Raw genomic sequence first — 15,296 nt, 5'->3', positions numbered from 1 at the left:
GGAACTTGAGAGGAGACTTGAGAGGAGACTCGAGAGGATACTTGAGAGGGAACTCGAGAGGAGACTTGAGAGGTGACTCGAGAGGATACTTGAGAGGGATAGCTGGATAGCATCGATATTAGCTGGCTTTACATTTTTGTATATTCTTTCTCCAGGTAGTTGGAAAAAGTTTTCCGTTTATATGCCGTGTGCCGCCCGGACATGCTATCATGCTAACTAGCTCCCTGAAAGTGGGTGACTCCACTGTAGCAATAGCCTGCATGTGTTCTACAACATACCGTGCAATGGCTCTATCGACTCTTCCCTGGCTAGCAGTCCCTTGGTTAAAATCCAGCCGCTGTTGCTTAGGTGCAGGTGGAGGTGGAGTGGCGTCGGCTGAGTCTCTGTGGTCTTAGCTACTAGCTTTGTCCCAACATGTTGTTTTTGCAGATGTTTTAAGAGATGTGTAGATAGGCTCTTTGACCCGCCAGGACACAACTTACATTTAACTAAAACGTTCTTTTCTTTGTGCTCGACAAAAGTGAAATAGTGAGAATATCTCCAGGTGGAGAAACTAGACTTGAGCTCCGCCGCCGCCATGATAGTCTTGTTAGTAAACAACACAAACACGCCCACAGCCCGTCTCCGCATGTGACACAGGAAGTATTTAAGTACATTTACTCAAGTACTGTACTTAAGTACAGTTCTCATCTCTGTTCACCTGGCTGTTGACTATATAAAAAAACTAACACAGTAACGGAGTAACGCACCATGTAGTAACGGTAACTGAGTTACTGAATTTAAAAAGTAATGCGTTAGAGTACTAGTTACTGCCAAAAATAACGGCGTTACAGTAACGCGTTACTTTGTAACGCGTTAGTCCCAACACTGCATATAATGCATGTCAAGTTGATCAACAGATTGTATTATTCTCCAATGCAATAACAGTACTGAAATGAAGGCTATAAGGGCATTAATATAATGGGAGCCCTTTTTTTAAGTAACTAAAACGTTACTTTTCACAGTAACGCATTACTTTTTGGTGTAAGTAATCAGTAAAGTAACTGAGTTACTTTTGAAATGAAGTAACTAGTAATGGTAACTAGTTACTGGTTTTCAGTAACTAGCACAACACTAGTCATGACACAAGACGAACCGACAAAGACAGACAGAAAAACCAGAACTTAAATACACACAAGACTAATCACACAAACAAGACCCAGATGAGGAGGGAGGAGAAAACACAGGGGCACCAGGTGAACACAATCGGGTAAATTAGACACACCAGGGAAACTAACGACAGGGAACCACAGACAGATTTAAACAAGACACAACGCAGACAGAAACAGGCAAGACAGGAGGTGAAGACCTTTCAAAATAAAACATGAACAAAAGAGAGATCGTGACACTCACATTGGTTTCTCATACAGCATCTCTGTATAGTATGTGTATTCACTCTCTGTCCTAAAACGGCGTGTTGAGCCTCCCTATGAGCCCAGTGGCCGTCTGCGAGACAGCGAGACCCAGCCTGAACACACATACACACCCACCCACCCGCAGCCTGGCTGGGAGTTTGTGTGTGTGCTCACACACCGACTCACAGCCTCGCCGCGTCCCACCGTCTCAGGGAGGAGAAATCAGTGGAGCTGCAGCTGAGAAAAAATAGACTGTGTGTGTGTGTGAGGAAGTCCGCGGATTGGTCCATTTGTCAATTTTTCCAATCCACGGACTTAATGTAACGGCTCCGCAGATTGGTCCATTTGGGTATGGGCACGTCACTGTACCCAGGAAGAAAAAGAGAAATCTCCAACGAGGCGTTCTGGGGCAGCATAGACAGCTGTGTTAGAGTTTTACTCGCTACAGGGTGTACTTTGAGGGTTTGTGACTTTGCAGACCGTTTACTGTATATGCATAAAAACCTTCATAACACACAAGGGGACGGGTAATAACCAGAAAAGCATGACATGGGACCTTTCAAAATGATCGGATTTGAAAGGTACTTCTGTGTTGCGATCACGTCTAAATGTGTTTTGGGGGAAATGTCCGGGCTGCATAGTAGCCTTTCAGTTCCCCCCAACAATTTGTATTGAAATAAATCAACATGGAACCAGTAATCACTAACTTTGCATCCCCCTGCCCCTTATCAGAGAACACCCAGCTAGTAACCTAGCAACCAAGCTAGCGGAAGTCAGAAACTCAGGTATCTTCGAATCTACTCACAAATAAATATGGGGAAGTGTAAGTTCAACCGTTTTTTGGTTGGAAAACATCAAATGTAATGTTTGGTTGAAACCAGCCTGCCGTTTTTTTAAAGCCCGCTGCACCTTTTGCACCATTTTGTGTGTGCAAATGTAGCGTTAGCAGCTCCCGCAACAACATCGGGGGACGTTTGGGTCTATGTCAACCCTAAAAGCGAAGGTGCTGTAGACGCTAAATACTGTAGCTAAACACCAATCCTACAACAGCAACGATGAAAGATTGTAGCCAAGGGAGCAGAGCTCAGAAGATAGCTCTTGACACACACACACACACACACACACACACACACACACACACACACACACACACACACACACACACACACACACACACACACACACACACACACACACACACACACACACACACACACACACACACACACACACACACACACACACACAAGTGGTCTTAAAAAGGTCTTGAATTTGGGTGTAGCAGATCACACCTCTGACACACGCTGATCACTGATGCTCAGCGACAGCTCCATTGAAACTTCACCCCACATCATTTAATTCATCCACTGTTTGTTTGTGTGTTTTTGTCCTGTTAAGTTACACCCGGGAGGCGGGCGTGCGCTCCCTTGAGAGGAAGCTGGGGGCGATCTGCCGGGCCGTGGCTGTGAAGATCGCTGAAGGTCACACAGTCACAAAGACGGGGGCTCTGAGCCCGGAGAACCCAGCGCAGCGGGGGGGTAAGGGCACGAGCTCTCTGCCTGTTCTGTTGTGTCTGTCGGGAGATTAGATTGGCAGCAGAGAGATAAATTCTAAGCAGAGCACCCTCCCTCATTACATATACTAACACATTCTTCTAATAAAGTCAATCAATATACATCAAATGATTCTCTTATTAAGGATGAACTTTTCAACCTAGACCCTTTTAAGACGTTTCACATAATTCAACTTTCAAACGAATCAACAAAGGGGAACAAACAGCATAAAAGTTTAACTAAATTGTCGTTTCCATTATTCACTTAATGTAGACAATAACACGTGGGAAAAGAGGATCCTTGTTGAAAAGAAGCATTGTTTCTCTCTACAGCCTTTAAAATATCAGCTTTTATTAGATATTGCTGGAAACTGAAGAGAAGACAAGCACATTCATAGAGTGGTGCAGTGACGACTCCTAAAACCCGGAAGTGAGTTAGCATTTTACCACGGTAAAACGGTTCCCTCGTCTCAGAGCCAATGGGATTTCTCCATAGGATTTTGGAAGATAGCTCGAAATAAGGTCTGTGGTTAACACAAATTTAAGAGACGGATCACGTTTTATTCTACGACAGTTTGTTGTGTGACTGTATTCTAAGTAGCAGCTGAGAAAAATGTTCTTCTATTCATGTATCCATCTTCTCATACAAAATATGCTATTCACATAAAGCACTAACTTACCTTCCTGTGCTCAGACATTGCCGCGCCGCCAGAGATGCCCATCATGATCGACCACGTGGCTCTAAAAGACATCCTGGGGCCCCCTCTGTTTGAGATGGAGGTGAGCAGGAGCCATCCACATGTACATAAATCTGCAGAGCTGACCTCCAGATATATTTAATGTCCTGAGGCTGTGTGGTATTTCTACACAGCTCATGAATATAAAGAAAATGTGTCTCACAGCTCCGCAACAGCTGCTGTACATTAAGTGAGAATAACGCAGCAGCCACTTGATATCATCAAACAGTATAAAGTGAAACACAAAACCCGCTTTTCCCTTTTTGTTGTGTGTGTGTGTGTGTGTGTGTGTGTGTGTGTGTGTGTGTGTGTGTGTGTGTGTGTGTGTGTGTGTGTGTGTGTGTGTGTGTGTGTGTGTGTGTGTGTGTGTGTGTGTGTGTGTGTGTGTGTGTGTGTGTGTGTGTGTGTGTGTGTGTGTGTGTGTGTGTGTGTGTGTGTGTGTGTGTGTGTGTGTGTGTGGGTGTGTGTGTGTGTGTGTGTGTGTGTGTGTGTGTGTGTGTGTGTGTGTGTGTGTGTGTGTGTGTGTGTGTGTGTGGTAAGGTGTCTGAGCGGCTCACCCTTCCCGGCGTGGCTGTCGGTCTGGCCTGGACGCCGCTGGGGGGGGAGATCTTGTTTGTGGAGGCCAGTCGGATGGAGGGAGAGGGCCAGCTCACTCTGACAGGTCAGCTGGGAGATGTTATGAAGGAATCCGCACATCTGGCTATCAGCTGGCTCCGAGCCAACGCTAAGACCTACCAGCTCACCAACAGTGAGTGCACACAGACACAGACTGTACATCAGTTAAAGCAGGGGTGTTGAACTTCCGGCCCCCGGGCCGTATACGGCCCGCGAGACCATTTGGTATGGCCCTCGAGGTAATTTATAAACAAACGCAAAAACGAAATAATTAAACAACGAGTGCCTGTTTTTCCTGGCAACGGTGATGGTCCTTGAACACAACACGAGCCTAATGTGTCTGACAGGGGTGCAATTCTGACGGAGAGCACCAGAACGCCGCTCCGGGACTTCAACAAATTGCAGTACCCATAAGGAGCCGTACACATGCTGCAGTTTCTGCGTGGCTTTGTCTTTAGTTGAGAACCCGGTGGCGATCTGTTCATCTGTCATTCTGATCATACAGTCAATAACTTTGTTGTTATTAGCATCTGGTTAGCTAGCTATGCTAACGAATATAAGAAGCTTTTCCTACAACCAGTGAGGTAAAGGCACATCTTTATATGATCATTATAGTTATCAAAAAACAAGAGAATTAAGTAAACAGGTATAAAATACTATATCACAGTAAAAAAAAAAGTTGTTATTAATAAACAAGAATACAGTTTGAAAGGGGAGTGATTTGTAAAATATCCATAAAGAAAAAGTAAATCTGCTTACAGTTCTGTTTCATATGTTTTGAGAGATGTTTCCATTGATCTCTTCATTTTGCTCTCAAAGTGCACCAGATTGATGCTTTCAACTTCAATATTTAAAAAAAAATCTTCCCGGGGGACCGCCCTAGAGGAGGTTAGGTCCCCCCCCACTTAAATCATGTCCACATGGATAGGAAACTAAATACATTTGCTCACATCTTGTGTCCATATCTTTCTGTTTGGTGGTCACGCCACTCCGTGCACGTGCATGCATGCGCGAGTCATGGTGAGATATCTGGATTAAGAGGTTGCTTTTTCTTTGCACAGCATGAAAGACAGGCCAAATGAATGGGCTGTGATTTTAGTATTTTTAAGCAGAGGTCAATAACTTGTACGGCCCTCTGAGGATGTTGAAAAAATTGAAATGGCCCTTGAGAGGAAAAAGGTTCCCCACCCCTGAGTTAAAGAAATACTTATAATAATAATAATAATCCGCAGCTAGGCTAATTGACGTGCACTTGTGTGTGTTTGATCAGTGGTGGGAGGGCCAGACCCTATGGAAGGGACGGACATCCACCTCCACTTCCCTGCTGGAGCCGTCACCAAGGATGGCCCTTCTGCAGGTGTTACCATAGTAACCTGCCTAGCCTCGCTGTTTAGCGGTCGATTGGTCCGATCAGATGTCGCCATGACGGGCGAGATCACGCTGCGAGGGCTGGTGCTGCCTGTGAGTTCTCAATATGTAATTTAAAGACGGGATGCATTTGTTTTTCAACTTTAAACACACCTGATTGGTCTGTTTCAGGTGGGCGGGATCAAAGACAAAGTTTTGGCGGCACACAGAGCGGGAGTGAAGCGCGTCATCCTCCCGAAACGCAACGAGAAGGACTTAGTGGAGCTACCAGCTAACGTCAGAGCCGACCTTGACTTTGTCATCGCCGCCAACCTGGATGATGTTCTGAACGGCGCCTTCGACGGAGGCTTCCCGGGAACAGCCGGCACACACACACAGCCTCAGCTGAGCAGCAAACTGTAACACACTGAGGAACACACACACACACACAGTGAGAGTCTGAAGTGAGAGAAGCATGTTGTAGTCCAACAGAGGAGAGAGTGCGTCATCATCCTCGACTTCTAGGAGTGTAATGGGTTTTTCCCTGATTTGCCTTTTCAGGAAATTGTAAGTCAGTGTGCACAGCTGATATAATGAGAAGTCCGGTTGTTGGAGGAGTATGAGGGAAAAAACAAGAGGATTTATTTTACATTTTGAGAAAACTGCCAAACTTTCAAGAATAATGTCAACATATCAGTGTATGCGCTAACACTGGTACTTTGATTTATTCCCAGAAAAGTTCAAACGTATTCTCCAAATGGCTAATGCAACTGCATTTCCTACATGGTTTTGGCCTTTATTCTCCACATTTGGAATGTATTCTCGAAATGCAAAATAGATCAACAATTTCCCTTGTTTTTTCCCTTTTATGCTTGGACCTAATACTCCTTCGAACAAAGCATGATTTTCCTATTGAAGAGATAATTTGAGGTAATTTCTCCAAATTCCCATTCAAGCCCTGTAGGAGAATTAAATTGACTCTGAACTCTGTTATGGGAATTCTTAATGGTGTCATTGGCAGGGAGGATTCTGGTAGCGTCACCGCTGTGTTGGGATTCAGCCTCACTGCTGTGTTGGGAGCATTAGTGGAAGGAATGGGAACGTATTGGCTTAGAACATTGGCTAGCACCTAAACCACTTGCTGATTTAGTTTGATTGACACAGTGTGGGCTGAAAAGTAAAGGCAAAGCCACCTGCTGAGCTGGCGTGTATGTGATGATGTGTTCTGTTTGTATTGAATCACACATTGGGAACAAGTCTGATTTCAGCTTCAGTGGGTATTGAAAATACATATTGTGATGTAAGAGCACATTTTATAACAACTAACAGAAAAGGCTACATTTAGTTTGATCATATTATGAATACTCAGGCCCTTCCTTAGGTGTCTCAACAATGCTTCTGGACAAATAGGGTAATATGTTAAGAGAATCCAAAATGCCATTTTTGTGGCAGAATGAATTGGACTCAGTAAAAGGAACTAGCAACACAAATGTAGTGAGAGGTGGTGAGACTAGTTATAACTGAATACACAATACATACGTGTCTAGCTAGAGGGCTGGGCAGCTAGGTTAAATGTGGTCGATAAGTTTGTTTAGCAACTAGTGTCAGCTAAGTCATCTCGTGAAGAAGTAAGAAAAAAAAGGGTTTTATTTTTTAAAAAGAAGAAAGAATAAAGTTTTATGTCTCCTGTTGGCATCTTTTTCAATTATTTATCTAAAGATATTTTAGATGAATGTATTCAGTTATAGTTCGTTTCAGTGCTCTGCTCTGTAACCACAATACTGTACTTAAGGGGGCTGTCTGAAGAATACATAACAAATCCCTGAGATGAATGTGAAAGGTGTAGAACACTGTAGTAAAGATTTTTAAATCAATGCAACTCCGATTTCTTAATGAACAGAATGCATATTATGTCCTATTCAATAACTACAAATAATGAGTTTAATAAAGTTGCTTGACATTTTGAATCGTATCCCAGCTGAATTCACACTGAAGCAGAATTTCTTTGGTTTTGATTTTCAACTCTGCTACAGATGTGATTTTCGTCCCCTGCAGCGATCTAATGCAGAACACCAGCGTGCAGTGTGGTTTGACATATTAGACAGCCATGAAAAGATTCATGGACATGCAGAACATTTTCACGAGATACATGCGACCAAGCCAAGAGCATCAAAAGAGTGTATGGGTACAACAGATTTTACACTGCGCTTACGTGCGTACTAGAAATGAACTTACTTGCAGCAAAATATGTAAACATCAGCAGGGATATTTTGTATCAATGTGAAGAAATAGTGAACGTTCTTGTTTATTTGGGGGGGGGGGGGGGGGGGGAATGCATTCAAGCTGCAATAACTGACTTTGGCCACTTGGGGTCAGCAGTGAGAAGCTATTATCACTAGCATCCCTTTTTGAGAAAATGAAGAAAGTAGCCACCTTAACAATCTGCAAGGGGACATTCCATCTTGTTTTGTTTTTGAGCAACAGTTGCTTATTTACACAACAAGCAGCATTTATCTATAGTCGTGTTGAAACATACTTAAAAAAAGAATTGTGGAAACGATGCATGCACCAAACAGTAACCTTTGTCCAAAAACCAAACTGCGTTGGAAATTCTTGTAAAGGGAGTCAGGTTAGGGTTCATCACTACGAGCGACACAGTATATTATTCACACGGGAACATGAAGGAAAATTGCCTGAAAGGAGGCCTCAAAAGTGGCTCCAGGCAGCAAATAACAGGAAGTAATTAAAGGAGTGTAATATGTTATCCTGGTCTGGATGTAGTCAAACAATAAAATAAAAGACAGTTCTTGACAACAATGCATCCCATAAACACCCATCTGCAAACATATGGGCATACACTCACACTATCATTAATGGAAAAAGCACTCTTAAGGTTTGCACTACTTAAAAGATAAATAAACATAAAATATTCAACCGTTGTTAACTGTTTACTTCAAACTGCTGTAAAGACCTGTGAAAAACATATAATTCAATATCACTCTTACATACTTAGTCTTTTCTCTTTCTCAAATTTTATTTTGAAATAATCCTATTTTTTAAATGTATTTCTAATGATTATTATGTTCAGTATTCAACAGTTTGCTCTATTGAGTAACTTCAGTAGGTTTCCATTGCTGCACTAATGAGTGACTCACACTTTATATGTAATCATCATTAGTAACATTCATAGTTCTCAGTAATACTGAAAGCAATATGTTAGATAACGTTATGAATTCATATGCAGGTCATACTGCATAGTATAGTATATTTCCTGTCGACATTTACATCAAGTGATAAATCAAGTTTTTGTTAGTTGTTTTTTTATTACCCCTTACCCTTCTTGAAACATTTATACGTTACATGTTTTATTAAATGTTATATTCATGCTCCCCTCAAGATGGATCAATTGAAATTACTCCAGGAGTGTTTGTCTTTAACAACATCAACATGCCAACTCTGCACACAAGTTATGTCATAATCTAAAAGGCCTTTTGTTTTGTTGAGCACTTAAATAATTTTGTTGGGGGTGTGATGACGATGTTGAGCCTCTAGGGGCTCCTATTTAATCTCAAAGGAGATAACCTAACAGGCCCTGCAGATGGTGGAACAGTGTGTGTGTGTGTGTGTGTGTGTGTGTGTGTGTGTGTGTGTGTGTGTGTGTGTGTGTGTGTGTATGTGTGTATTCGCCATACTTTACCACAACATATATCATCATTAGGCATATATCCTGGTCTTAATTCATCACATCTTTGTCACAACGTTTAAAAAATAAATTAAAAATGACTTAAGCTCGAGTACTACGGTATTTATTAGTGGCTATTTTAAGACGTCCATGTTCATGTAGGCCTACTACGTGTGTCGAAGTGAGGACCCTGCAGACACACCCAGTATTAGGTCTGCCCCTCACCACACATCTCCCCTCTGGTGAATGGAGGACTTAAACGTACAACATAATTACCCAGAGGCCCCTGGGGTAGAGAGAACTGGCAGCATGCCCACTTCACATTATAGCGCACCGCCCCCATACAGAGCTCTGATTTACAGTATGACCTTACATCAGACCGTATAGTAGCTGTGGTCCCTGCCACTGGTCCCACTGACCACATTAAACAGGAAAGTGTGTAAAACGTCTGGATTTGTCTCACGCCCAAACACATGTTGCACGTGAACCTGTCCACTCCTTAGTATACAGATAGTTTATCGGACAGTGTCGTTGGACCTAACACTGCCAGTCATGTCACAAAAACAAATACTGAAGTGATAAAACTCCTTTGACAATTCAAAATATATTATTTAACCCTTTAACCCTAATGCATACCCCTTCTAAGGGGCAACATGCGTCAAAAATGACCCGTATTGACTTACAATGTTATTTCATGTATGGCTGAGTGTTTCTTAGCTAGGAAATCCATTTATTTAATCATTTAATATTCCAAGTATTCATTAAATATCTTGTTTTTGATCACCACACATTCCTTTCAAAATAGTAACTAAAACGGTTTTTGTAGTAGGCCTAATACATCAGGTTTGCACACATGGGTCAAACATGACCCATGTGTGCAAGTGTGATAACAATGATAAAAAAACATACTATAATAATAATTTTGTTCAAAATAATTATTTTATCAGTGATTTGGACCAAACAAATCACTGACATATGAGGTTATCATGAGGTTGTTAACATCGCAGTTTATCAGGTAGAGACCGGTCTCAAGTCAGCACCGCTGCAGACTCGCTGTTTGAGGGCTTGATAGCCCACTCCCCCTCCACACTCGTTGCTTTGGAACAGCCCTCAATATGGCGGACCCTCTGCGTGAACGCGCAAACGGAGGGGTAGGGTGTAGGGCTGAAGTCGAATAGTCCATTTAGCTTAGGAACCTTCCTAAAGGAGTGAAATGACCCGGAAGTCCCTCAGTGGCAGCCATGATAAGTGCCGTTCGAATTCTCTAGAATGATGAGAATGAAAGGAAAGGAGGTTTCAAACTTCCTTTATAACCTCCTTTAGCCTAGGAACCACTGGACCTCCCTCACCGAGAGGAGAGGAGAAAATGCTGCCCCACAATGCATTGCAGCCACAGCATTTGCCGTCACTCAACAGTCGGCCGTTCACGGAAACAACCGATTATGACGGAGAAATGATATCATGAAAGTTACGGTGCTTATTAAGCATTTTAAAACATCGGTGTAAGTCGTTCTTATTATACATCCATGTTGTAGTCCGTTGTATAGAAAACTGTAGTTTCCATGGTTCCCCCACAGCAGCAGACGCACACAATGACGTCCGCTGGCGCATCATAAACACGTCAGATAGTGAAAGTGCATTCGGATTCTCTAAAGTACCGCAGTCTCTTCTCCTAAGTCCTTTTGAATTCTCCTATCCACTATCCCTTAACCCCGTGACGTTTCACTCAGAGGTCAAGGGATAGACGATAGGGTTAGAACTTAGGAGCTGATTTTTAAACTATCCGACTGCAGCCCAGGGGTAGGGTGTAGGGGGCGGTTTGGGAATGGGCCATAAACAAACAACAAATAGCGTGTGCGTTCCATTTCCCTCTCGTCCATCGAAAACATGTTTCGTGCGGCACTGGAGCTATCAGCTATAAGAGGGGTTAGCGATAAGAAACAATAACAATGTGCCTGTGTGTGTTTATATATGTTTATAAATGAATACATGTGTGTATATATATATATATATAAAATAGTATCATTAAATACATATATATATAAAATAGTATTATTAAATAATGCTGTCAGATAAATGAAGTACACAGTAATAGTCAAGGTTATATTCAATATGCTGCACTTACACCAGCTGATAAGATATTTAAAACGTCTTTTGTTTGTCCTGAAAACGACATTTGAGAATACACACAGGCTATTTATAGATGATAAAACACCAGTAATACAATCTCAGGACTCTTCGATATGGCTTTGATTACAGGATCGTTTACTTTCAGTCAACAAATCCTTTGGAAAGACAAAAAACAACTATTCAATATCCTGCTTTACCGCGACCGCTATAACTGCCGAAGATGAAGTCTATGACGCTATCGCGTAGAGCTCTTTATATATACGGGCCCTTTCTCATTTCATCAAATCCCCCTCCTCGACTCCTCAACGCCTCTGTCCTCCGGTAGTGACCCGGAAATGAATTTTAGCGCGCCATGTTGAAGGACATCTCATTTCTCTAAATGCACGTCGAGGACCGAGCATCGAGCATCGAGGAGCCTCTCTGAAGGAGCTATAACCGAGGATACACTGATGGGTCCTCCACGGTCCTCCACGGCTCCTTCGCGGATGCATTTCCGGGAACAGAGATGTTTCAAAGAGTCGTGACGCACGGCCGGACTTACAATGACAGCTCTGCATGCATCCCCTGGATATTATTTTAGAAAATGCTTTCATCGCGACGCGATGTTTACAGAGAGAACAGCTGTGAGGTCCGTGCAGAAAGCAGAGCAGTGTGTAAAATATATATCACTCAGTATAACAGGCCTACACTACTCTCTTTATTTGCTTTAGTTTAGTAGATATCTACAAACAAAGAGTCGATATTTTTCTAAAACCATTCAGTGCTTCACATAATAAAATACACAACAGCTGTAGCCTGATTATGTGTGTGCGTGTGTGTGGTACAGTGTGTGTGTAGATGCAGCGGACAGACAGGTCTCAGTTGGTTTGGTGTCCTCTGCTTACTTGTAATACTTGTAAATAAAACTTTTGGCCCGTAATTTATTATCCTCATTGCAGCGACCAGAGAGGGGGGGGGGGATATATCCAGTCTCTGATAGTGTTACGTTATTATGAATGCTCTGTTTGATTCTGAAATTGTATATATTTATATAAATATATACATATATATGTGTGTGTCCGCATCTGTAGCCATTATTGTCTCATTATACCGCACTGTGAATGAATCAAAGTAAATATATAAGTCATCATGAACACATCTGTCCATCAGACAGAGAGCTGCTGTGCCTCCTGTCATCATTAACGGACATCTCTTTAAAATGACCGCTCAGAGGAGAGGAGTTCTCATTTCTCTAACCGCCTGCTGCTTCCCCTCCTCTCTCCTCGGTTCCCCTCCTCGGCTCCTCCGCTCGCATCTCCTGTGGGCGGGACTAAGTCTCGAGGATAGGAGTCGAGGAGGGGAGTTAGAGAAATGAGAAAGGGCCACAGTCTATGGTAGAGCTACGTTCTTGCGTAATGCGGAAGTGGGCGTGGTTAAATCTAAACTGGGTTGGAAAAACGATAGACGCCACCTGGCACACGCAATACCTGTTCAGTGTCTTTTCTTTGTATATTTACTGCAGTTTTTCATGTATACCACTCTGATACAATATTTACAGTTTGAAAGGGTGTTAAATGAAATGTGGTGATGATTAATGTTTTTTGTGTTAATGTAATAGCAGTTAAAACAGGACCGGTCAAATTTGACCACGAACACCAAAGTAAGGGGGGGGAAACGAAGGAGGGTTAATCATTGAATTCAGGTGTGTCGTTCAGTCCCATTGCTGTATACAATCAAGCCCCTAGCTATGCAGTCTGCCTTTACAAACATGTGTGAAAGAATGGGTCGTTCTAAAGAGCTCACTGAATTCGAACATGGTACTGTAATAGGATGCCACTGTTGCAACAAGTCAGTTCGTGGAATGTCTTCTCTCCTAGATATTCCACGGTAAACTGTAAGTGGTATTACTGAAAAGTGGAAACGTTTAGGAGCTGACAGACAACGTAAAGTTACAGAGCGGGGGGGGGGGGGGGGGGGGGGGGAGCATAGTGCGTAAAGCTCTGCTGACTCAATAACTGCAGAGTTCCAGCTCTGGCATTAATATCAGCACCAAAACTGAGCTTCAGGGCATTTTGGAAAATTCTATGCTTCCAACTTCCAAGGCCCTTTTCTGTTCCAGCATGACTGAGCCCCACAAAGCAAGGTCCATCAAGGCCTGGTTGGGTGAGTTTGGTGTGGAAGAACTTGACCGCAACCTCATTGAATACCTTTGGGATGAACTAGAATGGAGAGCGAGGCCCTCTCGTCCAACATTAGTGTCTGACCTCACACATGCTCTTCTGGATGAATGGGCAAAGATTCCCACAGACAGACTCCAAAATCTTGTAGAAAGCCTTCCCAGAAGAGTGGAAGCTGTTATAGCTGCAAAGGGGGACCAACTTCCTATTAATGCCTAAGAATTTGGATGTCATAAAAGCTCCTGTATAGGTGTAATGTGTCGGTGGCCCAATACTTTTGTCAATATAGTGAATGAAGAGGCGCATGGAGGGCATGCCCCACCTCAAAAATCACATTACAAGGGCAATGGAAAGATGTGGGCTAAAAAGACCAAACACACACACCACCAGTGTAAACAGCATTCCACTAATAATGTGTTGTGATGAAAAACAAGATATTTAATGAATACTTGGAATATTAAATGGTTACATTTAGGGATGTCCCGATCACCTTTTTTTGCTCCCGATCCGATTCCGATCATTTGATTTTGACAATCTGCCGATACCCATTTTTCCCGATCCGATCTTTATGCAATGAGAAAAAAAAGGTAACAGATAACGGCTGGTCATCCAACGCGATGAATTCAGCTATCTTGGCTGTTGTTTTTTTGGCCTTTTCACTGTTCTGGGGCAGTTTCTCTTTCCTTTTAAAAGTCTCTGAAAGTGTTGGTTGTGTCAGTGCCGTTCCCTGAGTGGCCGCTGTGTACTCGTCGTGTTGTTGTTGGTGTTTGTTTCTCAGGCGGCGTATTAGATTGGTCGTGTTGAACGTAGCTCTGTTCTTTCCACCACGCGGAACCTCTGCCTTGCAAACATTGCATCTGGCTGTTACACTGCCTTCGCTTTAAATTTTATAATACTTCCAAACTCCTGACATTTTCTCTGTCCCGACTCCCGAGTCACCAGCTGAACGTAGCCTCTCGTTAGCTTACTGCTACTATTAGACACTGCGCCCACTCTGTTGCCAGATTTGAGAGAAATAAGCAACCAGGTCTGAAAACAAGCCCAAAGAAAGCAACACATACATGATGTTGTGTCATTTTAAACCAAAACTAAGTCCTCAGGATGACTTTAAGACGTGAACATGGTCATTTTAGTTTCGTAACATTACATTTAAAAAAAAAATCCCGATCCCCGATTTTTGGAAAGTCACGTGATCGGCTCCGATCCCCGATCACGTGATCGGGACATCTCTAGTTAAATTAATTAATTTCCAAAAATATAGCTAAGAAACACTCAGCCATGCATCAAATAACATTGTAGGTCAATACGGGTAATTTTACCATGTTGTCCCTTAGAAGGGCAGTGATACAAAAAAGATTTTTAATCAAAAAGTAAGAAAGGAAAAATGAAAGTAAGAATTTGTGATGATCAAAAACAAGTTAATTGAGGAATACCTGGAATTCTGAATTATTAAAGTCATTTGTTGCAAAGATATTTACAATTAAAACTCACTCGGGTCACTTTTGACCCATGTTGTGTATCAAAGGGTTAAGATGATTAAACCCACATTTTTAAACAGATAATATATTTTACTCACCGCCGATTTTATTTTATGCATAAGGGATTTATTTAAGTGAAGCTTAGCTTTATGTCTCAGTTATAGCGGTCAGAGGATAACGTGATTCCCTACTGTGATTAGTTGGA

The 15,296-nt window shown here is 42.4% G+C and overlaps 1 protein-coding gene across 1 annotated transcript in view; it reads left to right on the top strand.

Moving 5' to 3' along the window:
• Positions 1-7,612, top strand: part of lonp2 (lon peptidase 2, peroxisomal) — a 40,599-nt gene extending 32,987 nt beyond the window's left edge. Inside the window, exons 14-18 of the mRNA XM_034084698.1 lie at positions 2,793-2,932; positions 3,641-3,726; positions 4,224-4,431; positions 5,569-5,759; positions 5,838-7,612. Of these exons, the coding sequence (XP_033940589.1) occupies positions 2,793-2,932; positions 3,641-3,726; positions 4,224-4,431; positions 5,569-5,759; positions 5,838-6,068 (856 nt within the window). The 3' untranslated portion in view covers positions 6,069-7,612. The remainder of the gene's footprint in view (positions 1-2,792; positions 2,933-3,640; positions 3,727-4,223; positions 4,432-5,568; positions 5,760-5,837) is intronic.
• Positions 7,613-15,296: the final 7,684 nt, after the last annotated feature.

The sequence above is a fragment of the Pseudochaenichthys georgianus genome, chromosome 6 (genome assembly GCF_902827115.2).
Source record: "Pseudochaenichthys georgianus chromosome 6, fPseGeo1.2, whole genome shotgun sequence".
In the NCBI taxonomy this organism is placed as follows: domain Eukaryota; kingdom Metazoa; phylum Chordata; class Actinopteri; order Perciformes; family Channichthyidae; genus Pseudochaenichthys; species Pseudochaenichthys georgianus.
Note: the sequence above shows the minus strand (reverse complement) of the source record. Positions and strands in the feature narration are given on the sequence as shown.